Raw genomic sequence first — 27,142 nt, forward strand, 5'->3', positions numbered from 1 at the left:
GTATTTGTACTGTTGACATATAAATGGAAATCTGATTTTGAAGACCCTTTAAAGAAGTTGCTACCATATTAGATAGCATCTTTATTATTTTCGTTGCCAGTATTCCCACGAGCATTCTGCTGAGATGAACAATCAGATGACCTCGTGTGAGATTTGGAGGAGAGAAGGAAATGGAGAGCATGCTTCTGCCGCTTCTGTGGTTTCTGTCGGTAAGCACAGTGATGAGGTGCTGAGTTTTCCCCAGAAGGCCTCCCAGTGTCCTATTACCAGCTTCACAAGCGTCGAGGGCAGGGCATGGGCATCCATTGTTCACCAGTGGAGATCTATCTGGCACAGAACCGATCCAACCATTGCAGTGGTCACAGCGGTGTTGGCTTTCTGCTTCTCGGCCTTCCTGACCGCCAGAGGAGACAGCCTCTTTGGTGGCCCTGTTCTGTGGTATTGTGCTAACCGGTGATGGGACTAAAACTGTCTCTATAATGTTTTATTTCTTAAAAAAAAATTCTGAAGCAAATGTGACAATATGTTAACATTCTTAAAATCTGGGTAGTGGGAACATGGATGTTGTTATTTGTGGTGTGTTTGAAATTGTGTCATATTATAAATTTAAAAAAAATGTTTTGACTACATATACTATGTATATGCCCAGTTTTTGTAGATTGTTGCTTACGCTTTTCATATTTTTACCCAAGGAGTAATCAGGAATTCTAAAAGTCTTATGTAACAGGATTTAAAATAAAATTACACAGAATCTCAACTGTACTATATTTTGAAAATATGAATAAGATTATTTTTTATATTTTTATTAATATAGAGAAAATAATTTCTATAAAATATGCTTTCAGCTAATGGGGGATCCCATTCCATATTTTTTTCTTTTTCTTTTTTTTTTATTTCTCCAAGAAAAACTCATTACAGTTCTTTTGCATTAAATTCTCTTATACCAAAAAAATTGTTTCAAAAGTTGCTTAGTTGTTATAGAAGATGATTGCTTATATGATAAAGAAATGTTAAGGCCTTGATAATATTCAAAAGCTTCTGTATAAAAACAATACCATGGAAATTAATGACAGAGTAAACTTTCTGAATTAAAGTTCTCTTTCAAACTATGAGTAAGAGGAGAATTAGCTGGCTTCTTTTTTTTTCTTTTTTTTGAGACAGGGTCTTGCTCTGTCACCCAGGCTCAATCACAGCTCACTGCAGCCTTGACCTCCTGGGCTCAGGTGATTTTCCCACCTTAGCCTCCTGAGTAGCTGGGACCACAGGCATGAGCCACCACACCTGGCTAATTTTTGTATTATTTTGGTAGAGATGGGATTTCGCCATGTTGCCCAAGCTGGTCACAAACTTCCTGCCTTGGCCTCCCAAAGTGCTGGGATTACAGGCATGAGCCACTATGCCCAACCTCAGTTGGATGGGTTTGTGTGTATGTGTGTGTGTGTTTTGTTTGTTTTTTAGTTTTTGAGACAGAGTCTCACTCTGTCACCCAGGCTGGAGTGCAGTGGCACAATCACGGCTCACTGCAGCCATGACCTCTTGTGCTCAGGCAGTTCTCCTGCCTCAGCCTCCTTAGTAGCTGGAACCACAGGTATGTGCCACCACACCCGGCTAATTTTTGTATTTTTTTGTAGAGATGGGTTTTCGCTATGTTGCCCAGGCTGGTCTCAAATTCCTGGGCTCAAACAATCCACCCACCTCTGCCTCCCAAAGTGCTGGGATTACAGGTGTGAGCCACCATGCCCAGCCTAGCTCCTTTACCTGAACTTATTTTTCATTATCCTAAAATGATAAAATAGATCAAGAAGATCAGAACAGGCTTAAATTGATGCTATAAAACCAATTACTCTGTATTATCTTTGCAACTCTTTTGTAAGTCTAAAATTGTTTGAAAATAAAAGTTTATTTTAAAAATTACTATTCTCTTTCCTATTCAACACCAAACTTATTTCATAAAGATGCTTACATTTTGTTTATTTCCCTGGAATTTTAGATATTTCTTCTGTTAGAGTGCCTATCCTGCTATAAAATCACATTTTACCTAATTCCATTGTTTAAACTCCATGTATTTATGGTTTAGAAAAATAAGGGATCTGGCCCAGCACGGTGGCCAACACCCGTAATCCCAGCACTTTGGGAGGCTGATGTGGGTGGATCACTTGAGGCCAGGAGTTTGAAACCAGCCTGGGCAACAAAGTGAGACCCCCTTCTCTGCAAAAAATAAAAAAATTAGCTGGGTGTGGTAGCGGGCGCCTGTAGTTCCAGCTACTCTTTGGAGGCTGAGGTTGGAAGATGGCTTGAGCGCAGGAGGCGAAGGTTTCAGTGAGTCGAGATCTCGCCACTGCACTCCACCCTAAGTGACAGAGTCAGATCCTGTCCCAAAAGAAAGAGAGAAAAAAAGAGATCTGTCTTGAAAGAAAATATGAGGGTTTGTGGGCTTCTGAGCAAAAGAGAAAGCAGGCATGTGCCTCTTCACCATTGTTAATAAAGTGGGCTTTTTTTCTTTCCATGAAATTTTCAAACTAATTACCACTTTCTGTATTTCTGAAAAATCCACTCTAATAGGAACTTCATATTTTACTCTATGCTGTAAAAACAGAATCTAGTTTTACAGTGGTATATAAAAGTTGCTTTTGAGCAAAAGTAAACATTTAATCTACTTTCTTCCAAATATTGTCATAAATGAGGAAGCTCCATTTACATGAGTTTTACCTATATATTTTAGATCCATAAATTAAGAGAAAAGGAAAGTCCAAAGAGAATAAGGGAAAAAAAAAGATTAAAGAGGCAGGGCACAGTGGCTCATGCCTGCAATCCCAGCACTTTGGGAGGCCGAGGCGGGCAGATCACAAGGTCATGAGTTCGAGACTAGCCTGGCCTATATGGTGAAACCCCGTGTCTACTAAAAATACAAAAATTAGCTAGACGTGATGGCGCGCAGCTACCCAGGAGGCTAAGGCAGGAGAATAGCTTGAACCCGGGAGGCGGAGGTTGCAGTGAGCCAAGATCATACCACTGCACTCCAGCCTGGGCGACAGAGCAAGGCTCCATCTCAAAAAAAAAAAAAAAAAAAAAAAAAAAGATTGAAGAGTTAGACAACTGAAGTCATGAAAATACGGAGTTAAGCATAGGAGAGACCTAATAATGGTACTCAACATGTATGAATGTTTTTATTACAAAAGAAAATAATAGGCCAGGCACAGTGGCTCATGCCTGTAATACCAGCACTTTGGAAGGCCAAGGTGGGTGGATCACTTGAGCCCAGGAGTTCAAGACCAGCTGGGCAACATAAGGAGATCCCTTCACTACAAAATATACAAAAGTTAGCTGGGCATGGTGGCGCATGCTTCTAGTCCCAGCTACTTAGGAGGCTGAAGTGGGAGGATCGCTTGAACCTGTAAGGTAGAGGTTGCAGTGAGTCAAGTTTGCACCACTGCACTCCAGCCTGGGTGACAGAGCAAAACCCTGTCTCAAAAAAAGAAAAGAACAGGTAATTTTAAATTTTGATGGAAAATTAATTGAATTTAACATTTTAAAGTAAGAAATAGGCTTAAACAGGAACAGACACTAGACATATAAAGAGTTGGCTAACAGTGGAAGTCAGTCATAGTAAAATCAAAAATCTATTTTGTGGACTAAAAATTCAGATGATCTGAAAATAAAAGAAAGGGGTGTGACTTGGAGAACATCTGAAGAGCCTTTCCTTCAAGAGAATTTCGACTAGTCACTAGTGGCTTTCTATGTCTGATAAAGAGATCCTTGTCAACCAGCTTCCGTTTCCTCCTGACCTGAAAAGTCTATATTGGGCATTCCACTATGTGACTTGCTCACTAACGTGGGTTAGCAAACCTATAGAGAATTCTGTTACATCTTCATTGCATTGGCATAATTCCTTTCCATGTTAAAAATGCCTGAAGGTTGGGCCTGTCATACTTACTGGTGCCTTGGAAGCCCCGGAAAGGAGCAGTCTCTCTGTGCGGGCCTCTCTTCTTGGTCCCAGGGGCTGGGATAATTCAGGATAACCTTCTGCACAGGGTGCAGGCCTCTCACACTGGCTCCAGGCAGGGGCTGCCCAGGCAGAGCCGGCTGGATCACTTGCTGGTAGGCTGCTCGAGGGTAGTCATGGCCATCTGTAGGTGAAGACAACAAAGGCAACAGGGAACATCAACTCTAGCTCCTTCGTGTGAAAGGAGTCGTAAGCTCCATGCTCATTTGTGTCTTGATCCCAGCTGAGGGGTCCAGATATCTGTTACCACCTCTGTGATGTTTGCCGTATTTCTCTACTGTTAATTACTTGAGTGTTTTCACGAAATTCACTTTTTTTTGTCCTAAATAAAAACATCTGTGAAATCACCAGTTTGGTATTCCAGCTGGAAAGCTCAAAAAACTTTTCAAAAAACTCTACACAGGCTCCTCTTTTCGTAAGATACTTAGGAAAATCCAACCATGAAGAACCTCTTTCACACCACCATTCCTACCACAATTTCCTTCATGTCCCGAACCCAAGGCTAGGAAAAATTATCTGTATGATAGATATAGAATCACTGCTCTGTATTGTCCTCCCCCAAGTGGACACACACGTGCATGTGCACACACACGTGCGCGCACACACACACCCCACTCTCCTCTTAAGAAGAGGTAAATGAATGAAAACTTGGCTCATCCTCCTGGGAACTAGCCAACCAACTGGCAATACCCTCCAACTCCCTTGGTCCTCTCCTGCTAGAGCCTACGTGCACTTGGAGCCAGGGCTGCTTGAAGAGGGCTGGGCTCAGAGCAAAGCCAGAGCTGGCAGTGACTTATGTGAATGTGCAACCTGGGAGAAAGTGGGTCCCAGTCAGGACCAGGAGCAGGAGGGTCCCCAGGGAAGGGCAGCCTGCTGCCAGAGTTAAGCATAGGAGAGACCTAATGCTTAATCATGCAAAAGAATAGAACTAAAAGCCCAGAGGAGAGATGCAGGGAACCAAGTAAGGGTGAGAGGGAAGAGCTCTGAGGGAATGGCCCAGGCCCAAAGGGGGTAAGGTGTTGGGAAATATGAGAGATGCAAGAGGACTGAAGAGAGCCACATGGTAGCCCTGCAAGATGAACAATGAGCACCTCCTAGTGATCCAAGCACTGCCCCTCCTACCCACATAAGCAGTAAGACGATCCAGGAGGAGGCGTAACTAGTTAGGACAAGAAGGAAGGTGTTTTGTTTTGTTTTTTAAAAACCCTCATTGATCTTAAAATTATTTTGATTCTTTTAAGATCAACCCTCATTGATCTTAAAATTATTTTGCTGATTATAAAAGTAATAATCAAGTTTGCCTGCCATGTAGATAGGATACATATAGGGATGTACAGCAAAATAAAACTGGCAAGTAAACAAAAAAGTGACTGATAGGTTGAAACCAAAATGAGAAGCTGAGAATGTGGATAAAAATTGATTCTTAAGGCCAGGCGTGGTGGCTCACACCTGTAATCCCAGCACTTTGGGTGGCCGAGGCAGACAGATCACCTGAGTTCACGAGTTTGAGACCAGCCTGGCCAACATGGTAAAACCCCATCTCTACTACAAATACAAAAATTAGCTGGGTGTGATGGCGCGCACCTGTAACCCCAGCTACTCAGGAAGCTGAGGCAGGAGAAACCCTTGAACTTGGGAGGCAGAGGCTGCAGTGAGCTGAGATTGTGCCATTGAACTCCAGCCTGGGCAACAGGGCAAGACTCCGTCTCAAAAACAAAAAAAAAGAACTGTATTCTTAGCTTGGCAAAGCAGTCAGGAGCCATCTACGTTTTCAAAGGAACATTCAGGGGAATGATGGCCTCAAGTACAGAACAAGAGATAAATAATGTGCACATTCACTAGTGTGGCCTCCTCCAGGTTCCCAGTGCCTAGACTCAGGAAACTGTTTGGGTGACCTGGCGATGTGCCCAAGCTAGTCTCTCAAGTGTGGTCAGATTCCCTGGACTCAATCTATTATTGTCTCCTTTGACCCACGTCACCACCTGGGTCCTTCCGATCATGTTTCTTCTGGCAAAAGTGACCATGCCCCTCCATCCCAGACTGTCTCCTGGCAGGACCCCATGACCCTTGCCCTGATATTGCTTAGGCCTGGTCATGACAAGTAGTAGGGGTTTAAAGAGGGGGAGGAGGAGAAACGGATCTGCCTAGATCTATCCCTGCACCTGGATGACAAAGGAGACTGGGACTTGAAGGGACTGTTCTCAGAATGGAAGACAGGCCCACAGAGACTCCTATGGTCTAGGACAAGGTCTACTGCACAGGCTTCACCTTGGCAGCCTTCTCAGGGCAGGGCGGATATATTCCAGGGGGTCCAGATCACCAGTTGCAGTTTCAGGGCAACAGAGCAAGTCACTACTGCTCCTTTCCCTCAGTTTAAAAAATAGCAAAAAATGCCACTGCTATCAGGTCCCCAGGTAGGGGCCAGCCCTGCTTTTCAATGAGCCTTGCATGAGCAGACCCTTTACAAACCCAGCTGTAGATAGAACCGTCTTGGTGGATTGCACTTACAATCCACCCTGCTTGATCAGGTTCCAGCCCCTGTAGATCTTGCCTCCCACTACACTCTCACTGGCCCACTAAGCTCTGGCTTCATTTTGAATATCCCAAACTTGTCCTCTCCTTTGGGATCCTGAGTTTGCCACCCTCTTTGTCCAGAATGTTTTTGCCCTAGATTTTCAGACTGACTTCTTGCCATTCAGAGCTCAGCCCAAATATCACCTGTCCAAAGAGTCCTGCCTCTTCACCCAGTTACTTTATCCCATTCCCTATTTTGCTTTCTTCATAGTTCCTATCATGGGTTTGCATAAGTAAGCATGACTTTTACCTGTCAACTTCTTGCCTGCCTTCCCTACTAGAATATAAGCTCTGTGAAAGCATGGACTGTGTCCTCTTACCACCATGTCTCCAAGGATAGTACTGGCACCCAGGGGATGCTCAATAGATGAATGAATGAAGGCTCAATAGTTACAAAGCCGACTTACAGAAAAAGAGAAGCCATTTAGGACTGCACAATCTATTAATACTTTCTAGGGCACAGGTCTCCTAGACCAGGGGCCCCCAACTCCCAGGCCACAGGCTGGTATCAGTCCATTGCCTGTTAGGAACCAGGCCACACAGTAGGAGGTAAACAGTGGGTGAGCAAGTGAAGCTCTGTCTGTATTTACAACCACTCCCCATCACTTGCATTACCGCCTGAGCTCTGCCTCCTGTCAGATCAGCAGCAGATTCTCACAGGAGTGCAAACCCTATTGTGAACTGCGCACATGAGGGATCTAGGCTGCACGCTCCTTATGAGAATCCAAGGCCTGATGATCTGTCACTGTCTTCCATCACCCCCAGATCTAGCTGCAGGAAAACAAGCTCAGGGCTCCCACTGATTCTACATTATGATGAGTTGTATAATTATTTCATTATATATTACAATGTAACAATAATAGAAATAAAGTGCACAATAAATGTAATGCACTTGAATCATCCCCAAACCATCCCCATCCCCAGTCCATGGAAAAATTGTCTTCCATGAAACTGGTCCCTAGTGCCAAAAAAGTTGGGGACCACTGCCCTAGACTGTCTTAATTCTCTTCTGCTGTCCATTTGTTTTGGGGGTTTTTTGGTTTAATCGGTGTCTCCCTCCAGAAGTAGGAAGGAGAAACACAAGGTAAAAGAGGAGAAACTTTGCCAGTGGCCTTAAAAGCCTTTATGAGGAAAAAGCTGAAAGTATCTTGAGAAGTTTTTAATGTTTGAAGCCATTTTTCTTCCTATATCCATTAATGAATGGCTAATATTGTTTTATTTGCTTTAAAAGGACTACCAAGCTTTAATCATAGGGTTTATTTCTTTTCCAGAAAGCGGATGTTGGTGCTGTTAATCAAAAGCCTTTGAATCAAGGTCATATGATTTCTAACAGATTATTTCCCTCACAACATGTCTTTGTCTCATAGCAACAAATCATATCATTAAAATCACCAAGGCATGTGGGCTAAGTGTTTGATTAGCTGTAACTTTCATTTCAGAAACGGCCACCTGTGGTAAAAAGTTATGCCAGTTTATGTGATCAGATGAAAATGATACACCTCATCAATTTTTAAAATTAGGGTACTGACAATATAGTCCTCCATGCTGTCCTTTTATTGTTGAAAACAAAGGAAAACTGAGTATCAGTGGATCAGTAAGAAATGAGCGTTCCCTTTTGTAAGTGGAATCTGGCCAGCTTTGTCTGGAATTTGACTGGTTGTATGGAAAAGGTTCCTAAATAGGCTGGACATGCCTGTAATCCTAGCACTTTGGGAGGCCTAGGTGGGTGGATCTCTTGAGCCCAGGAGTTTAAGACCAGCCTGAGCAACAAGGTGAAATCCCATCTCTACAAAAAAATACCAAAAAAAAAAAAAGAAAAAGAAAAAAGAAAAGTTGCTAAATAAAAACTATGTTTATCAAGTAAATGACCATCTTTTTCACTGCTAAAGTTTTAATCATTTTTTTCCAATTACTATGACGAAGGCTTGCCAATTTACTTGGGTACTATACATGTAAAATAATGGCTAACATTTATTGATCACTTGCTACATGTCAAGTACTGTTCTAAGTTCCGTACTGAGAATTATAGAGTTCAATTTTCCATTTTCATAAAGAAGTTTAACTCAGAATAAAAATCCAGATTCCTCACCATGGCCCATCCAGCCTTCATCTTCTAGCACACCATTCTCTCCTTGCTCACTCTGCTAGGCCCCACTGACTTGCTTTTGGTATCTTAATGACATCAAGCTCCTTGCTTCCTTAGCTCCTTGCTTCCTTGACCTTCTCATCCTTTAGGTTTCAGCTCAGATGTCTACTTAAAGAGATTCTCTGGTCAACCTGTCTATTAATGTCTGTTCCAACAACCAGTTACTTCCCTTATAGCACTTATAATTTGTCATTCTGTTTCTGACTTCTACTTCTTATCCATCTCTCCAGTAGACTGTGAATTCCATGAAAACAAGAACGGTGTATAACTATTTGCTGAATAAATTGATAAGTGGATGGACAGGTTCTGTTTCCAAATTTCATTGACTCCCTTCTTTGCTTCCCTCCCAGGCCCAAAAAAAAAAAAAAAAATGGCTTTTCCAAGGCTTCACATTACAAAGACTCTACTCATGATTAAGGCTCACTCCTTTCCCCAGGAAGTAGAGAACAGATTTCTTTTTATTCATTCAACAAATATTTATTGAACCTCGATGGCCAGGCACTTGGTGAACAAAGATAAATAGGATACAGTTCCCTTGGGATTAGCTCAAAATAAATGGAGAGAGAAAGAGAAAATCTATGTGTCTGTGGGTGTCTGTTTTTAAACACAAACCCACACTAGTTAGTGTGTGAGAAGGGGAGACATATGAGTCCACAGCCACCTACTTGAGAATCCCTGTTCAGAAATAGCTTCCCTGCGGACTTGTCCCCAATGCCTACAGTTCCATCAAGAGAGTTAATTCTGTAGGAGAGGGAAGGTGGATGATGTGATAGACAAATGATTTGCTAGCATGGTAACTCCTCAGTTCAGAGGCAGTGTTAATCACAAAGCAAAAATGAAAATCTTGCACAATCACAAATGGGCGCCCAGGACTGTATGTTATTTGTCAATCCTGTGATCTTCTTGGCCTGAGTACACACGATCTTCATGTTACTGAGCTTTTACCATTTGGAATATGTAAACCAAATCCTAAATGAGGTTTTCCATTTATCAGTCACAACATGCAACATTTTTCTTCCTTATTAAGAATGGTATTAAAAGAGTTTATGAGAGAGAAATAAAATCTGATTTTCAAGTTGTCAAAAAAAATCGTGATATAATGCAATCAGTTTAGCCAGGAAACAAAATGGCCAATATAAACTGTTGCAGGAACTCCCACAGCTGTAAGCAGCTGTCGTTCCTGAAAGGCAACTCCTTCTTTATCATTTCTTCCATCTGGTTTATTTTTTGTGCATGCATTCTAGCATACAAATAATCCCCCCCCCCACTTTTTTTTTTTTTGGTCCACAGGTACAATTGTACACATGTACCCATAATTTTATTCTATTCAGTCTCCTTGGTAGAGAAAGCAATAATTTTATAATAAAATGAGGGCTCTCTAGACTTAATTCTCTCTCTTTTCCCAATATATTTGCATCATGAGCTTCATTTGATTGCACAGCCATGAACTCCATGCTGGCGACCTTCAGTGGAAGGATTCGGAGGCAGCAGGAGGCCGACTTCTCCAGGGGGTGGGGTGAGGAGAAAACATAGGCTTATTCCCTTTCTTATTTTCACCTACTTTGAAAACTTTTTTTTTTTTACATGAAAGGGGCGACCAATAACCATTTTTGCTTTAACTTGCAAAAAGCTTAGATATGCCATTTGCATGGTGATCATTATTTATTTATATATTCATTAATGGGTAAGGAAGTAATGCTGTTCTAAAGCTGAGTAGAGCCACGTAGCCATGGTTTCCAACTGCACAAGCATCCCTTAGGTGAACAGCTCTTTTGAAGTGGTTTTGTTAGCAATTAAGTGCAGTTATAGCCCTGACATGAAACTGAGCATTTGTACACCTGCCCTGAATGCTTAAAATCTGTGCCAGTGAGTGGGATGTGGAAGTAGAGGAGCACCCTGCAGAACTGGGCTACAGGTTGCATTTAAATAATAACAATAATAACTAAAAGCTGTTAGTATTGAGGGCTTACCACCAGCCAGCCACTTTCCTAGTGCCTTTAATACATTATCTCATTTAATCCTCACAGCAACCTTCGTGGGACTCATTGCTGCTGGAGGCCTCATAAATATTCTAGGGCTACAATGCCCTGCAAAAAAGCCATCAGCACTGGCAACCCTGACCCTCTTCTCTGTGGTTCGATGGGAGCCAGGGCCAAGGGACATGCAAGGTGAATTGGGGCGAGCTTGCCTTCTGTACGTGCTGTTTCCCTTTGTTCTTTTCAGTTTTTACTCATTTCTTAATTATAGAAGTAATACCTGTTTGCTATTTTTATTTTTATGTTTTCTATGTGTTTTTGTTTTTGTTTTTAAGACTGAGTCTCATTCTGTTGACCAGGCTGGAGTGCAGCGGCGCGATCTCAGCTCACTGCAACCTCCACCTTCCGGGTTCAAGTGATTCTCATGCCTCAGCCTCCCCGAGTAGCTGGGATTACAGGTGCCCACCACCATGGCTGGCTAATTTTTGTATTTTTAGTAGACAACATTTCACCATATTGGCCAGGCTGGTCTTGAACTCCTGACCTCAAGTGATCTGCCCTCCTCTGCCTCCCAAGGTGTTGGGATTACAGGTGTGATCCACTGCACCCGGCCGTTTGCTATTTTTAAAAATCAACAAAAGTATATGAAATTAGAAGGAAAATATACCTGTCTCCTCTTAATTCCCTGCTCCCCTCCCCACCAAGATCACCACTAGATCCTTCTAGACTTAATATGTATATATAAACATATATAGTTTTTAAAAAATAAACATGGATGGGATCATCACTGCAGCTCTTGCCTTTCAACTTAATCTTTTTGATGTCAGAATGTGTATTCAGTGCAACATGGGCCTAGTAGTCCATAGTATACATAAATCACAAATGACTTATCTGGCCCCTTATTGATAGGCATTGTAATTGTTTTTGTTTTTACTCTAATGCAACAATGCTTTAATAAACATTCTTGTTCTTGTATTTGTATATGCTTGTTTAATGTTTTTATAGGACAGATTCCTATAAGTGAAACTGCTGGGCCAAAGAGGAAGCACATATAAAATTGTGATAGTGAAATTGCCTTCTGGGAGATTGCACCAATTTACACTCCTATCAAGAGTGATTGGGAATATTCATTTCTCTCTAACTCCACTAACACTGGATGTTGTCCAAAGTTTTTATTTTTGCACAACTAATCAGGGAAAAGGTATCTTTTAAGAATTTTGCACTTCTTAAATCTAATGATATTGAGCTTGGTTTAATTTTCATATGGGCTATTTGTGTATCTTCTGTGAATTATTCCCCCTCCTATCCCTGTTCTCTCCCCTCTGCCTTTCAACACCTCTTTTCGCCCCAAGGATCCTAGATGTCTCTCCCCAACCCCCTAACAGAAGGAAATAATACAGAGAGCAAGGGGATGGTGAAATGATGAAAGAAAGCAGGTCCTGGGGCAATAGGGACAAAAAGTGTTCCCAGTCAGGAGTGTTTGCCTTTTAAAGGAGCCTGCCCCAATGGGACAACGCTCACCTCCAAAGACTGGATTGCCAATGGTGCCGTTTCAGCTCCAACAACAGGAAAAGTATTTTCCGTGGGAAGTATTTTCCAGAAGCTCCTGGGACCTTCATTATAACATTGAGTCAGTGCTTTTTTTGTCTATCACAATGAGGCTTTCCCTTGTTAGTAGTCAGAGTCAGCTGCTTGGGACTGTATCACAAAGCCTTAAGTATTCACAGTTCTTCCCATTAATCTAAGGAGTTAATCGGAAGTGCAGTTAAAAACATATGTATGCAATGCTTGCCATAGCATTGCTTATTGGATCAGAAAACTGGAAACTATTTTAAATGTCCAACAATAAAGAATAGGTTCATAACAATTTGGTAGATTCATCTGATGAAATACAATGAAGCAGTTTTAAATGATTCTGGAATAAGTACTCAATGTCACTGAAAACTATTTTAATTTTAGATTAAAAATATATGCAAAGAAAAAAACACTGAAAATTGATATGTCAAAACCCTAATAAGGAATTCTATTTGGGTGGCAGAAATATGAAAACTTTTTCTTTTCTTTTTTGAACTTCTGGGCATATTTTAATTTTGGGAGTGACCAAATATTATAATGATCAGAAAAATTATCTTTTTTTTTTTTTTTTTTTGAGATGGAGTCTCACTGTGTCATCGCCCAGGTGCAGTCTCGGCTCACTGTAACCTCTGCCTCCCAGGTTCAGGCAATTCTCGTGCCTCAGTCTCCCGAGTAGCTGGGATTACAGGCGCCCGCCACAACACCTGGCTAATTCTTTTTGTATTTTTAGCAGAGACAGTGTTTCACCATGTTGGCCAGGCTAGTCTCAAACTTCTGATCTCAAGTGATCCACCCACCTTGGCCTCCCAAAGTGCTGGGATTACAAAGTGGGATGAGCCACCGTGCCTGGTGAAAACTTACCTTTAAATACAGATAACAGAATGTTAAAAAGTAGTTTATGGTATTATTCTCACAAATTATTCCTTTTAAACCTGGCAATCACTGAGAAATACAGCCTTGACTTTGCCAACATTCAGTTCTCAGTGATTCATACTTAAGGGAATCCACCACCACACCCACCCTATGACTGGGCGCTTAGAGCAGGGGTGGCATCCATGCACTCCCACTCTGTTGACTTCCCAGCATTTATACACCACATCCCAGTTTTAGGCATCAGAGGCTCTTTCTCCCCCTCCAGCCCAAGGCCCCATTCTCCTTACACCCTCCTGCTTCCCCAGCCCCTGCCCTCATTCCTGATCTCACACTCATTCTTACCTATTTCTTCCAAGCATCTTCTAAGTTACATTTCTCTATCTCCTCTTTCTTTCTTTTTTGAGTTATGAATTACTGTGTTGCTCTCTTCACTTTAGGAAGCTTTATACTTAGTATACATGTACTAATATGTAAATTATGGTTGATTACAGCATTTGTAATTATTTCTATAATTTATTTTAAAGCTGCGCATCAGGCCTTTGGTCAGGCACTTCTTACACTCTGAACTACTTTCTGTCCAGTGTTTATTTGCTAAGAAAAATATCACGCCTCACAGCCCTGTGTTTCATCTGTAAAGCCCTTTTGTTATTTTCCAGTGGCCTCAGCGGAGATTTAACATCAAGAATGGTAGTAGGAAAAAAAAATGGTGATAGAACCTTTTATCTCAACCTAAGACTTTATCACGTTCAGAGATGCTTACTGCACTGATACATATTATTATTTCGGAAGTAGTTTATTGAGAGTCTAGTATGTGCCAGACACTGTGCTTAAATCCTGGGGAATTATGAATTGAAAGTACACGTTTGCATTTGCAGATGCACAAAAACTTGCAGTCTAGAAGGAGAGGAGACACGTACATAATTAGATGCCATGCTGGTGTTAGGTGTCCCAACAGGGCCAGAGCAGGAGGGAGACAGAGGCCCTGAAGGAGAACGTGATCTGGGGAGGTTTCCAGAGGGACACTTGAGCTAAGTCTCAAAAAATGTGTATGATGGTGGTTGCATAACTCTGTAAATATACTAAAATTTATTGAATTTTTTATTTAAAATGTGTTAAGGGTAAACCTTACAGTATGTATATTAGATCTCGATAAAGCAGTTTTTTTAAAAGGTGTATTGAAACTGGGTCAAACACACCAGAAGGGGAAGAACATCCCAGAGAGAGAGAAGAGCCTGGCAAACGCATGGAGATGTGAACCATCGCGACAAGTAGGGGGACTGCCAGTCTTAGAGTGGCTGGAATGTAGGGTAGCTGTGGATGGCTCAAGTGTCCAAAAGGATTTAAGCAGCAAAATCACAGAAACAACTTCATTTTCATGTAATGGCCCGAATCCCAGAGTCTCAATGACATTCTGGGCACCTTCTGGTTTTTTGTTTTGTTTTGCTTTGTTTTTGACTAAAAGCCCTTTCTCTGCCAAGTCTAAGATGGGGAAGAAACATGACGAGAAGGAAGAACCCATATGCCCAAAGATTAGAACAAAAAATACATTTTCTAGAAATCATTTGGGTCATCTCTCTGCTTCTAGGCAGGTTTGTTAAACTAACCCAGACAGAGGAACCCATTTTGTCCTTAAAGGTCCCTAGAGAAGGAGACTCCAAGTGGGACAGGCTTTAGGCTAAGAAAAAGCATTCTCTGAAGGCCCTTTGCAAATCCAGCCACACATGGAAAGCCCCTAAGAGAAGCAGAATGCCCTCCCTGCATTCTGACCTGTTCATGCCGGCCTAGTGACACGAAGCATTGATGTGAGGCCCTTGTTTCTTCAGTCACCCAGCCCAGAATGCCCAGAGGAGGTAAAGATCACTTACATGGCACCTGGTGATCAGGACTTCCAGGACAATGGTAATGATAGTTCCATGGAGCATGTGGGGAAAGATTGGGAGGCAGCATCTGTGCACATGCTGGATACCTCTGAGGTTCAAACTGAGGGAACTCCCTGGACCTGAGAGGTCCGGGGAGGTCCTGGGGGTAACACACGGAGGTGAGGGGCAGGGGCCTTTCCAGCTGCCTGATGCCCAGGACATCCTGGGGCTGGGAATCATATCCCGTGTCTATGGTTGGCAGATCCAGGCCTGCTCGGTTCCTGTGAGGCTGGGGCCGTTGCACCATCTCCTGGCTACCGCCCAAGGAGTCTGCTGAGGCATTAGGTAAACTTTGGTCTGATTTGTCTGAGTCATGGCCAGTGTCAGGAGAAGCCGCTGAAAGCTGAGATACCAGCCATTGATTACGTTTTTCCATAAATGAAAACTGATGCTCTGCAGGGAGGGCTCCAACCACAGACTCAGACACAGGCTCGCTGACTGCAGAGCACCCAGAAGGGAAAGCTTTGCCCAGGCCTGGGTGTCTCCTGCAGAAACTGTCTTCACTGTCCTCCAGAACTTGAGTGCGCAGGCAGGTGACCTGCCGGGATACAGGCCGCTGGTGATTTGCAAGTTTCAGGGTTGAGTGAGCTTGAGAAAAGTCTCCGGAGGAATTGTGAAGCATGGTGGGTGCAGACAAGCTGTTGGGTGCCATGTTCCTTATATTTGGAGCAGGTGGTTCTGATTCCTCTTCCAGGGAATATTCTGGGATTGGTTTCAGCAACTGACTTGGGTATGGTTCTGATTCATCAACCTCCACAGGAATGCTTCGGTTCATTCTAGTTTCTGGAACAAGAGAAAACATGCCATAGCCTTAGAAGACAGATCAATTCTTGGAGTCCTCACTTTATGACCTTAAGGGACCTCATTCAAGATGTGGTTTAAATTAACAGTGAGACACCAATGTGCTTGCAAAGCCCTAATCACATAAAATTGTTTACTTATCCTCCAGGCAAAAGCACTAATGCTTATTAAGATATTTTATCTGGAAGGCAATTCAAAGAATGTGATTGGACCATCCTGTGGTAGAAATCATTCACCAGCAAGGGGAAAACACAGATGAAAATCAACTGCCAAGTATTGAGGAAAGAGAAATTATCATAATGTGGGCTGCTTCGTGTGTGCTTGGAATACATGATGAAATAAATCTTAGTAACTGATATGGAATGATCTCTAAGATATATTGAGTTTTTTAAAAAGCCAGGCGCAGAGCAGTGTGCATACTATGCTGCTATTTTGTGTAAAAAACGAGAGGAGAATGTGTGTTTGTGTGTGCATATCTGCTTGTATATGTATAAACCGTGTGGAGGATATACAGACATTGCTACACTGGTTGCCTTTGAGGATGGAATTAAGCTGGGGGAGAGGAGTGGGAGGAAGTTTTCACCTTTTAAACTTTTATAATTTTGTTCCATTTGACTATTTCCTAATTTTAAAAAATAAAAGTTTTTTTTTTAAGCAAAGAAAGCAAGCCCAAGTTTAAAACACATTGAAAAAAGGTCAGAGTGACATTTTCTACCTAATTTTAGGTCATTTGGAGGACTTAATTCCCTCTGGGCACTATGCCTGCAACAAAGGTAGCCATGACCATCTGGTTTGTGATGTAGTTGAACCAGCAAGGCTCCCTAAACTAGACCTTAGCCTGCAGAGCATTTATCCCACGGGCCAGGCAATATTGCTTTTAGCTGTAAGAAGAACTCTTAATTCACCTAACACAATGAGAAAGAAAACCAGCCTCCTCTCATCATTAAACCGATTGAGATGACGCCTTGACTGCAGGGGCAGGAAGAAGGCAGTCCAGAGGACTGCACAGGAGCAACCGGGGGTTTGCAGGAGGCTGCAGAGCAGGTGTCGTAAAACAGCAAGCAAGTGAAAAAGAAGAAATCCCAGAGGGTTATTCTATGCAAGGCTAGTACACAGCATACTTCAAATACCAGAGAGAGAAAAGGGATTATGTCTGGATTTAAAAATTCCTACTCTGGATCCATGTCGCATTTCAACCACGTTCACTGAGGGCTCACTGTGCCTGAAGTCAGGTTACATAAATTATGTTCTAAGACAATTTTCGGAGAGCATGAATTCACTTTCTCTTGCACCTTGTACCCAATCCAATGGGATCAGGACAGCATGCATTTTGAAATGCTCCCCTTTCACACAGATGGGGCCAGCAGTTTTCCACCAAATATACTTAACAGCCTACAGAAAGATACCTCTCCACTCCCTGCCAAATGAATGCTCTTTGACAGTCTTCTCCCACTTGGTATCAAACTTACCCACCTGCTGCACAACGACCCTTGCTTTGTTTTCTGACACAACAGAAAACTCAACTTCTAATTTCCGGCTGGCCTTCCCTCCTCCCTCCGTCTCTCCCTTTCCCTATCCTTGTCCTTTTCAGGCTGTGTATGTCCTCTGCTCATTGGCTCTGCAGAAAAGGAGACCTCATCAGCTAAAATGATCAGACCTTATAAAAATGAACAAGAGCCTACGCAAAAAACCTGTAAATAAATATCGCAACTTTTTATTATTTAAAAAATGTTTGGCCGGGCGCAGTGGCTTGGGCCTGTAATCCCAGCACTTTGGGAGGCTGAGGCGGATGGATCACCTGAGGTCAGGTATTCAAGACGAGCCTGGCTAACATGGCAAAACCCCCTTTCTACTAGAAGTACAAAAATTAGCTGGGCGTGGTGGCATGTGCCTGTAATCCCAGCTACTCGGGAGGCTGAGGCAGGAGAATCGCTTGAACCTGGGAGGTGGAGGTTGCAGTGAGCTGAGATTGCGCCACTGCATTCCAGCCTCAGCGACAAGAGCGAGACTCCATCTCCCAGAAAAAAAAAAAAGTTCACCATTTTTTCCCTTTCTTTCTTGCAATTTTTCCACAGTTATGAAATTGGATGTGCCATACAACATGCTCTTCAGCTGGTCGGAAAACGAAAGTATTTTTTCAAGGCCTGGCTGACTGTTGTGTCATCTTCTACATGGACTTGTGGGCCCACAGCTGAATGGGAGGCAGAGAGATGCAAAAAGTGAGCTGAGTGGCAGGAGGACTAATTCCTGTCCTCTCTTTATTGCCATGGGATTCGCTTTCAATCCTCACTCTTCAGGTACAACTATTTCCATTCTCCCTGGGTTTTCCAGTGTGAGTACCTTAGAAGCACTTTTCTACCCAAAGAAAAAAAGAGTTGCAAATTCTACTCTTCTAGCTGAGGAGCCATCTGGGGGCTTGGAGGAGGCTTTAAAAAAAGTGATGAGGGCAGTCATCTCACATAAACTGGAAATCTGAGGTCATCCTCTGGTGGGAATTCTTCAGCTAAAACTGGTCTGGGGCTGGGCGTGGTGGCTCACACCTGTAACCCCAGCACTTTGCAGGCTGAGGCAGGAGGATTACTTGACCCCAAGAGTTCAAGACCAGCCTTGGCAACATAATGAGACCCTGTCTCTACAAAAAATTAAACAAATTAGCCAGGTGCGGTGGCGTGTGCCTGTAGTCCCAGCTACTTGGGAGGCTGAGGTGAGAGGTCACTTGAGCCCTGGAGGTGTCCAGCCTGCAGTGAGCCGAGATCGTGCCACGGCACTCCAGCCTGAGTGACAGAGCAAGACCCTGTCTCAAAAAATAAAAATAATTTTTTAAAAAACTGGTCTGGCCAGGCGCGGTGGCTAATGCCTATAGTCCCAACACTTTGGAAGGCCAAGGTGGGTGGATCACCTGAGGTCAGGAGTTCAAGACTAGCCTGGCCAACATGGTGAAACCCTGTCTCTACTAAAAGTACAAAAATTAGCTGGGTATGGTGGCAGGCACCTGTAACCCCGGCTACTTGGGAGACTGAGGCTGAAGAATCGATTAAGCCTGGGAGGCGGAGGTTGCAGTGAGCCGAGATCGCACCTGTTGTACCCCAGCTTGGGCAACAGGAGCGAAACTCTGTCTCAAAAGAAAATAAAATAAACTGGTCTGAAAAGGAACACATGGCTTTTGAGTATTTAGTAAATAAACCTGGCATGGCAAGAAACAACTTCTAATAAAACTATGGAATTAATAATCTTTAAAAAACAAAATGGACCCTGGTGTTTCAAACATGTCATTATCAAATACTCAAACAGCAGATAATTACAGAACTCAACTATGTGTCCAACTCAATGCTGTGTATCCCCCTTCTAACTATAAGCCCAACTGAAATAGTTTTATTACTTTTTAAATAACCACAAGTGATACAAACTTCAAGAGGTACCAAAGGGTATGCACGCCGGGCGCCGTGACTCACGCCTGTAATCCCAGCACTTTGGGAGGCCAAGGCGGGCAGATCGCAAAGTCAGGAGTTCGAGACCAGCCTGGCCAACATGGTGAAACCCCGCCTCTACTAAAAATACAAAAATTAGCCGGGCATGATGGCAGGCACCTGTAATCCCAGCTACTCCAGAGGCTGAGGCAGGAGAATTGCTTGAACCCGGGAGGCGGAGGTTGCAGTGAGCCGAGATCATGCCACTGCACTCCAGCCTGGGTGACACAGCGAGACTCTGTCTCAGAAAAAAAAAAAAAAAAAAAAAAAAAAAAGGAGGTATGCAGTGAGAGATAATCACAGTAATTTCTGAAGACACAGAAAACATTCTTCCTACCTTCAAGTTGCTGTGATCCAGCCTAAGAGAGGAAACTAATTAACATGCAGAAAACCCACGACCGGCGTCCCAGGGCCTTCGTGCTTGTCGCTCCCTCTTCATGGAACACCCTTCCCCCACACAGCTGCATGGCTGGCTTCCTTTCTCCTTCAGGTCTTTCCTTGGCTGTCACCTCAGGGAGGTCTCCCTGGTCGCACTCCCTAAAATGTTTACACTCTCCTCTCATTCCCATCTCCCTTCCCTGCTTTACCTTCTTATCCAGCAGTTATTACTGTCTTATATATTACCCAAATGTATATGATATACACAAATATCTAATAATCTCTTATTTGCTCATTGCCTCTCCCTTCTCCCAGAATATAAACTTCCTAAGGGTGCAATTTTCTCTTTTCTTTTTCTTTGTGATACGGGGGTCTTGCTCTGTCACCCAGGCTGGAGAGCAGTACCTAGATCATGGTTCACTGCAGCCTCAAACTCCTGGGCTCAAGTGATCCTCCCACCTCAGTCTCCCAAGTAACTAGGACTACAGGCGCACGCCATCATGCCTAATTTTTCTTTTTTTTCTGAGACAGAGTCTTGCTCTGTCACCCAGGTTGGAGTGCAGTGGCACAATCTCGGCTCACTGCAACCTCTGCCTCCCGGGTTCAAGCGATTCTCATGCCTCAGCCTCCCAAGTAGCTGTGATTACAGGTGTGCGCCACTGCGTCTGGCTAATTTTTGTATTTTTAGTAGAGACAGAGTTTCACCACGTTGGCCAGACTGGTCTCAAACTCCTGACCTCAGGTGATCCGCCCGCTTCGGCCTCCCAAAGTGCTGGGATTACAGGTGTGAGCCACTGCGCCAGTCGGTGTGCCTGACTTTTAAAATTTTTTTGTAGAGATGAGGTCTCACTATGCTACCCAAACTGGTATTGAACTCTTTACCTCAAGCAGTCCTCCCACCTCAGCCTCCCAAAGTGCTGGGATTAAAAGTGAGCCACCACGCCTGGCCTGGGGGCATGATTTTTGACTGTTCTGTTTACAGTTATATTCTCAACACCTAGAACTGCACCTGGCACATAGTAGGTGCTCAATAAAGATTCACTGAATGAATAAATAGTTGATGCCTATTTCAGAGAGGGGACAGACAGGTCCATGTAGCCGGATCAGTGACAGTGAGAATGTTGTCAACAACAATGTTGGGTAGCAAGGAGTATCTGGTGGGCCTGGTCCTCAGAGTTCTTAAAATTATGCCACATGGGTGACCTTTCCGTCTTCTTTTTTTTTCCTCTCCAGAACATTTATTAAGTGCCCACTATGTGTCAAGCACCCAAGTTAGGTCTGGGCCATGCCCAAAGGTCCTGCCCATGGGCAGGATTGACCACAACCCTTACTTGCAGAATAAAGGTGATGCCATCAGCCAATGTAATGGGAGCATCTGCTCTTAGATTCCAGGCAGGGAGGTGCTGGTCTTTGTGCCTCTGCAGAGCTCCACCTAGAACTGAAAAGGGTGGGGCACGCCTGCCACTACCACACAGGCCCCCTCCAGCCCCAGACCCCTGTCTGAACTGGCAGAAAGTGGGCAACCCTGCCAACTCTCCTGAGGCAGTCATAGAGAACAATTACAAATGCCACATCAGGGGGCCACAGACAGATTAATGGGTTATGTCAAGGATGGCAGTTTTATCTGTTTTGTCTTTAATGTCAATAGTGTAAAAATACTAAACATTAAAAAACAATCACTCAGTATCTCCCATTGTATTTTTAAAATACAAAAAAAACCATTCAGCAGAGGGTGAGAGCATGTACCCTGGGTAAGCACGAGTGGGCATGAACTGGGGACAGAGGTGAGTCCTGGGGACATATAACTGGATGGAACAGCTGTGCACGTGAGCCTGGTTCTTGCTTGTTCTGACCCGACCCATTTTTCTGTTTTTCCTTTTTTTTCCCAGGCTTTCTCCATATTTACGTGCTTGTAACTCTGGCATGACCTTTGCTCCAGTCTCTACCAGAGGGCGGTGCCTGGATTGAAGTGGAAAAGCCCTGTTTTCCAGCCATGACCCAGGGAGCAAGCACTGACTCCTCAGGGGAACAGGAGACCTGCCAACTAGGACCCTGGGAGCCCCCATGCTGGCAGTGCCCTGGGTCATCTCAGGCTCATCAGCAAATCCTGGGGGGAGAGCGGGGCTGGAGGGCGAAGAAGCCCAGGAGAGTTCCTGGCTCAGAACCCCTCTCTGAGGCTCCCGATACAGAGCCCAGGCCCCACACCCAGAGCCTCTGAGTATTTTTGTTTATTGTATGTAAAATACTAGTGTATTTTTGTTTAAGTCTCACAGGTAAACAGGTTCTCTCATACTTTGCCAAGGGAAATGTAATCTGTGCAATTTGGCAATAACTATCAGAATTTTAAAAGCTTATGCCCTTTGACCTAGTAATTTCACTTCTAAGAATTTCCCCTGCAGAGATATGTATATCTTGTATGAAATGAAGAGGCTACGAAGACAGGCAACGCCGCAGTGTTTATAATAGCAAAGACCAGACACAGCCCACATGTCTAAAGGTTCTGATTTTTAAAACTGTAGTATATCTGTACAATGAGCACTCCACATCCTTTAAGAATGAGGAAGGGCTGTGTGAACTGAAATGGAACTATCTCTAAGATTTATTAAGTTAAAAAAATTCAAGAGTAGCACAGTGTGTAGGGTATGCCATCATTTGTATGATATAAGGTCGTATATCTGCCATCTCAAATGAGGAACAGTTGTTGCCTCTGGGAAGGGAATTGGATGGCTAGGAATGAGGTAGGAAAGAGGTTTGCTTTTCAGAACATTTTATACTATTTAAGTTTTGTAACAAGTGCATCTATATTGACTTAAAAGATAAAAAATGAAAAGGGAAGGCTCCACTAGTGATTCTGATGCTCACAAAGATTAAGAACCAATGCGAATGAGGAACTCATGAGACCGCCCAGGAGACAGTGAACATATCTCTTCAAATATCAAAAACCTTTCAGCAGAGGGTGAGAACACGTGCCTGGGGTAAGCATGGGTGGGCATGAGCTGGGTACAGAGGTGATTCCCAGGGACATACAACTACCTTGCCCTCCTGGGATCAGGTCTTCCTCCCACCTTAGCCTCCCATATTGTTGGGACCACAGGCATGCACCACCACACCTGGTTAATTTTTTTTTTTTTTTTTTTGTAGCGACACAGTCTCGCCATGTTGCCTAGGCTGGTGTCGAACTCCTGGGCTCAAGCAACCCTTCTGCCTCGGCCTTCCAAAGTGCTGAGATTACAGGCATGAGCCACTGCACCCAGCCTGACAGTAGCTTTTAATCTCTGGACTCTCATCACTGTTTGGACTGTGAGCTGTGGTTCTAGCTCTTGGATCTGATGGGCATCTTCCCTCAAATATGTCAGTTTCTCTCTCCAGGTCCCTTGCTTTGTCTTCCTTTTTGCCTCCTCGGGCCTGATACCTTTCTCTGGGCTTCTCTATTCTGCCCCGAGCTGCCTGGTTTTGCGAATAATGTCACATCCAGATGTCAGCAGCCCTGATGTCCATGTGACAATGCTCCCTTGGTGTCCCAGTGACAGATTTTCCCATGCTTCACCCTCTCTCTTTTTTATTTTTTTTTCTGTACACAGCTCTCAGTCAAGCCCCTTGAGCTGCCTCCAACTGTTTGCTCATGTCTGTTCCCAGCAATCTTTTCCTCTTTTAGCACAATCTTCCTTAACTTACTAGTTTTTTGAAACAGAGCCTATTAGTCTTCACAACGCTACCTTTCTGATCTCAGAGTTCATCAAAAAGCTTTTCCTCCCATCATGCCTGCCTCCCTTTCTTCAGGTCCGTTAGACTCCACCGTGGCCTGTGTGGGAAGCAAGTCTCTCCCAGGGCACACATGAACAGACTTCATGCCCACATTCACAGTGAACAGTGGCTTCTGCCTTCCAGATGGGCTTACCCTAAATCAACACATATTCCTAGGATGTGGGAACATATGCAATACTTAAATGCACAGGCTCTGGGTTCAGACTCCCTAGGGTTAAATTCTCCCTGTGCCGGCTAGCTGCATGATTAGATTTGTGATCTTGACAAAGTTACCTAACGTCTCTGGGCCTCACTTTTCTCATCTGCAAAATAGGGAAAATAGCAACACTTCTCCATAGGGGTGTGGTGAGGATAAAGAGTAGATGTAAATAAAGTGTTGAATGTAGAGCCTGGCACATATCAAGCTCTTAAAAAGCAATGGCCATTTTGTTATTTTTACTGCAACGACAACTGCAGTTATTATCTGACTTCAGAGCTCTCTTTTTAAAAACAGTATTCCCTGGTTTTACACCCAGGTGCTAATACTATTCTATGAAGCTAATGTATAGAGACCATATCTTTTTAACAAACGTGTATATATGAGTCATTTCCGGCACATTTGATACACATCATCTCGTTTGGTCCTTAAAACAAGCCTAGGCCATAAGCAGGGTAAGTGTTACCACTTTGCTGTTCCTGTTTTACAGAGGCTTAGACACATTGAGAAGCTTTTCCATAGTCACTTAACAAGTGATGGGTGAAGCCAAATCAAGCCTTTAGATCTCCAAGCTCTTTCCATTAAACCATATAAATCAGGGGTTGGCAAACTTTTTCTGCAAAGGGGACAGATAGTAAATAGTTTAAGCCTTATGGGCCACATGCTGTGTCTGTTTCATATTCTGCTCCTTTTTTATTTTTATTTTTTTTAAGAAAAGACACCCTTTAAACATATAAAAACCATTCTGAGCAACAGGCTGGTGCTAAAAACAGGTCATGGTAACCATTGGCTCTAGGGTTGTAGTTTACTGTTGATATAGATTGTATGCTGATAAGCCAAAATACAAACCTAATGAAACTGACATACTTAAGGAACTTTACTCTTTGTTAGCAATCATTGTTAATATTTATTGAATGGTTACTACGTGGGAAATGCTGTTCCAAGTGTGATAGATATATTAACTTACTTAATCCTCACACCCACTCTAATTTCATAAGTACTATTGTCAGACTCATTTTACAGACAGGAAAAGCAAGGCATAGAGAAGGTAAGTAACTTTTCCAAGGTCACATGGCTATTAAGTAGCAGAGCTGTGATTCAAATATAAGCAGTTTGGCACCAGACCCTGTGCACTTAACCGCTTGCATCTCGGTTGGGAGCACTGACTGGTTCAGCTATTGGGAGGGAAGAAAGGGGATGGGGAAGCCACATAACCCCTAGGAGATTCTGTAATAAATATGCTTCAGAGCCATTCACCTTGAAGCTGAGGAGGCATGGAAGCAGGCCACCTGTGTTCTGTACAGCATCACCAGGCTGGAAATCTGCCATGGCTTTCCTTCACGCCATTACAACAGAGGATACAGATGAGGCTGCAGAGGCATCTTGATTTGAGAAAAGCATTTGACTGGATCTCATTAAATTTTAATCATAAACTGAATTCAAAATAAATTGAAAACTGGTTGACAGAGCACCAACAAAGGGTGATGATAAATGGTGATGCATCTAGAGGGGAGCTATCTTCCAGGGGACAACTCTAAGGCAAGGACGGATGGGATTTAATGAAGGTGTTATGTCCCCAGAAGAAGACAAATAGCACAGCAAGGAACAGAGGAAGGACAGGAGTGAGCAGCCTGAGTAATTAATAAACCATATTAACAGCTCCTCCATAATCAGGCCTTGGTGATCACAACTGCTTGGATTTTTTCTTAAGCTTTCTTTGAGTCAGGAATAGGTTTGAAGCATCCTAGAGACACACAGCATGAATATTTCAGGTGGACATTAAAAAGAAATCTATAAATTTACAGCTGGGAGGATCCTGAGATCTACTTCGGATCAGAAACTTTCAATTACAAGATTCCCAAGGCCTTACTTCATTCCCCAGAGAGTAATCTTTTTAGTAAATGTCCAAAAGTCATGGATTTAAAAAAAAAATCTTTAAACTCATTAATGTCCTTTGTTTCCTGCCCAAATGCATGCAAACTTTCATAACACTGGTTTGCTGAGTGGAAGGTTGGTTTTGAGTGAACTGTTTGGCTCAGATTCAAACTCCAATGAACAAATACTTCCAAGTTTACTTGCTGAATTTCCCATACAGAGAAGTTCTTCCACTGGGCTTGCCAGAGGATTTGAAACAGTGGTGAGCCCTGGAAGGAAGGGAATATTTACTGGCCCTTGGACATAAACCCAGCACAGTAAGACTCACATCAGGCTGAAGGCAGTGCAGTATGAACCGACCTGATTTGAGGAAGTTTGCTCCGGGACTCCTCTGAGCTACTAAATGAGGAGGAGAAGGACTAATGGGAACACACTGACTCCATCACATTAGAAGTTATAATAAACATTTAGAGAACAACCTCAAACCAGCCCATGTTGTTTTTTTTTTCTGTCGCTGTCATTGTTTCGGTTTTTGTTTTTTTGTTTCTTCAGATAAGATGGTTTCTCTAAGCACATGTGTGATCCCTAATTCAGCCACAGCCACGGAGTGAAGGAGAGGAAGGGGTAGAAAGGAAAAACCAAGAGAGGAAGAGGAAGGGAGAGAAAGGAAGGAAGGAGAACAGAAGACAAGTAAGGAAAGTGGGGAAACGCTGAAGGATTTTTTTGTATTTGCCTTTTATTGGTGTAGGAGAGACACTTATTTACTTGTAATTTGTATGTAGTGCTGGGTATGAGAAGGGGCAGTTGGAAGAGAAGGGAAAGAATGAATATAGGTGAAAGGTAAGAGTGTCATAGGGTAAGCTGGGAGGCCAGGAAGAGTTTGGACAGACAGCTCAGAGTAGGAAGAGAGTTCAGAGCGGGGAGGGAGACCTGTTGACTCTGGGAAGGGGAAAGGGAAAAAACACTGGCATCCTGACTGCAGGGAAACAATGAGGCAGCGGAGAGCAAGTATCCATCATTGCTGAGGGAGCTGCCAAGACCCCAGGCAGCCTCGGTCTGTGGGGTGCGGCCTGTGGGGTGCGAGGAGAGGGGCACAGGCTGGGAGCTCCGGTCAGTCCTGGCCCTCCTAAAGGGCTTGAGTTCAGCTGCCTTATCAGGGAACCAAGCCAAACCAGCACAGACCTAAGGATCACCCCATGGATGGAAGCCCATTCTTCTTCAGCCAGTCTACAACTCCTGGTATCCGGGAAGGTCTGTGCACACACAAGGTGCACACACACACACACAAGGCGTGCACACACAGCTACAGAGTGAGCTGAGTAGTCGCAGCCAAGCACATGTGTGCTCCTAGGAGGCCTGCTGGGCACGGGAGGCAAAGACCATAAGTGGGAGAAAGGACAGCCTGAGTTTCATGAACTAAAAATATCTTGGTGACAACGCATTGGGAAGAAACAGGAGAGGCCCGGGGGGCAGCTTCTTGATTCCAGTCCTCAGACACTTTCTCATGGAAAAATCCTTCAGACTGCAGGATTGTTTTGATAAGGAAATGTGATCAAACATTAGGGGTCATTTCATTGAATCTGAAAGGAATTTA

The 27,142-nt window shown here is 43.5% G+C and overlaps 2 protein-coding genes across 2 annotated transcripts in view; one reads left to right on the forward strand and one right to left on the reverse strand.

Annotated features, from left to right (window-relative positions):
- LOC741253 (uncharacterized) overlaps positions 1–26,033 on the forward strand; it is a 119,822-nt gene extending 93,789 nt beyond the window's left edge. Inside the window, exons 3-4 of the mRNA XM_063813277.1 lie at positions 17,943–18,164; positions 21,602–26,033. Coding sequence (XP_063669347.1) covers positions 17,943–18,090 — 148 coding nt within the window. The 3' untranslated portion in view covers positions 18,091–18,164; positions 21,602–26,033. The remainder of the gene's footprint in view (positions 1–17,942; positions 18,165–21,601) is intronic.
- TRAF3IP2 (TRAF3 interacting protein 2) overlaps positions 1–27,142 on the reverse strand; it is a 47,621-nt gene that overhangs the window by 17,375 nt on the left and 3,104 nt on the right. Inside the window, exons 2-3 of the mRNA XM_003950902.5 lie at positions 15,013–15,849; positions 3,935–4,127 (exon numbers count right to left, since the gene is read on the reverse strand). Coding sequence (XP_003950951.1) covers positions 3,935–4,127; positions 15,013–15,841 — 1,022 coding nt within the window. The 5' untranslated portion in view covers positions 15,842–15,849. The remainder of the gene's footprint in view (positions 1–3,934; positions 4,128–15,012; positions 15,850–27,142) is intronic.

This window comes from Pan troglodytes, chromosome 5 (assembly GCF_028858775.2).
Source record: "Pan troglodytes isolate AG18354 chromosome 5, NHGRI_mPanTro3-v2.0_pri, whole genome shotgun sequence".
Classification (NCBI taxonomy): Eukaryota; Metazoa; Chordata; class Mammalia; order Primates; family Hominidae; genus Pan; species Pan troglodytes.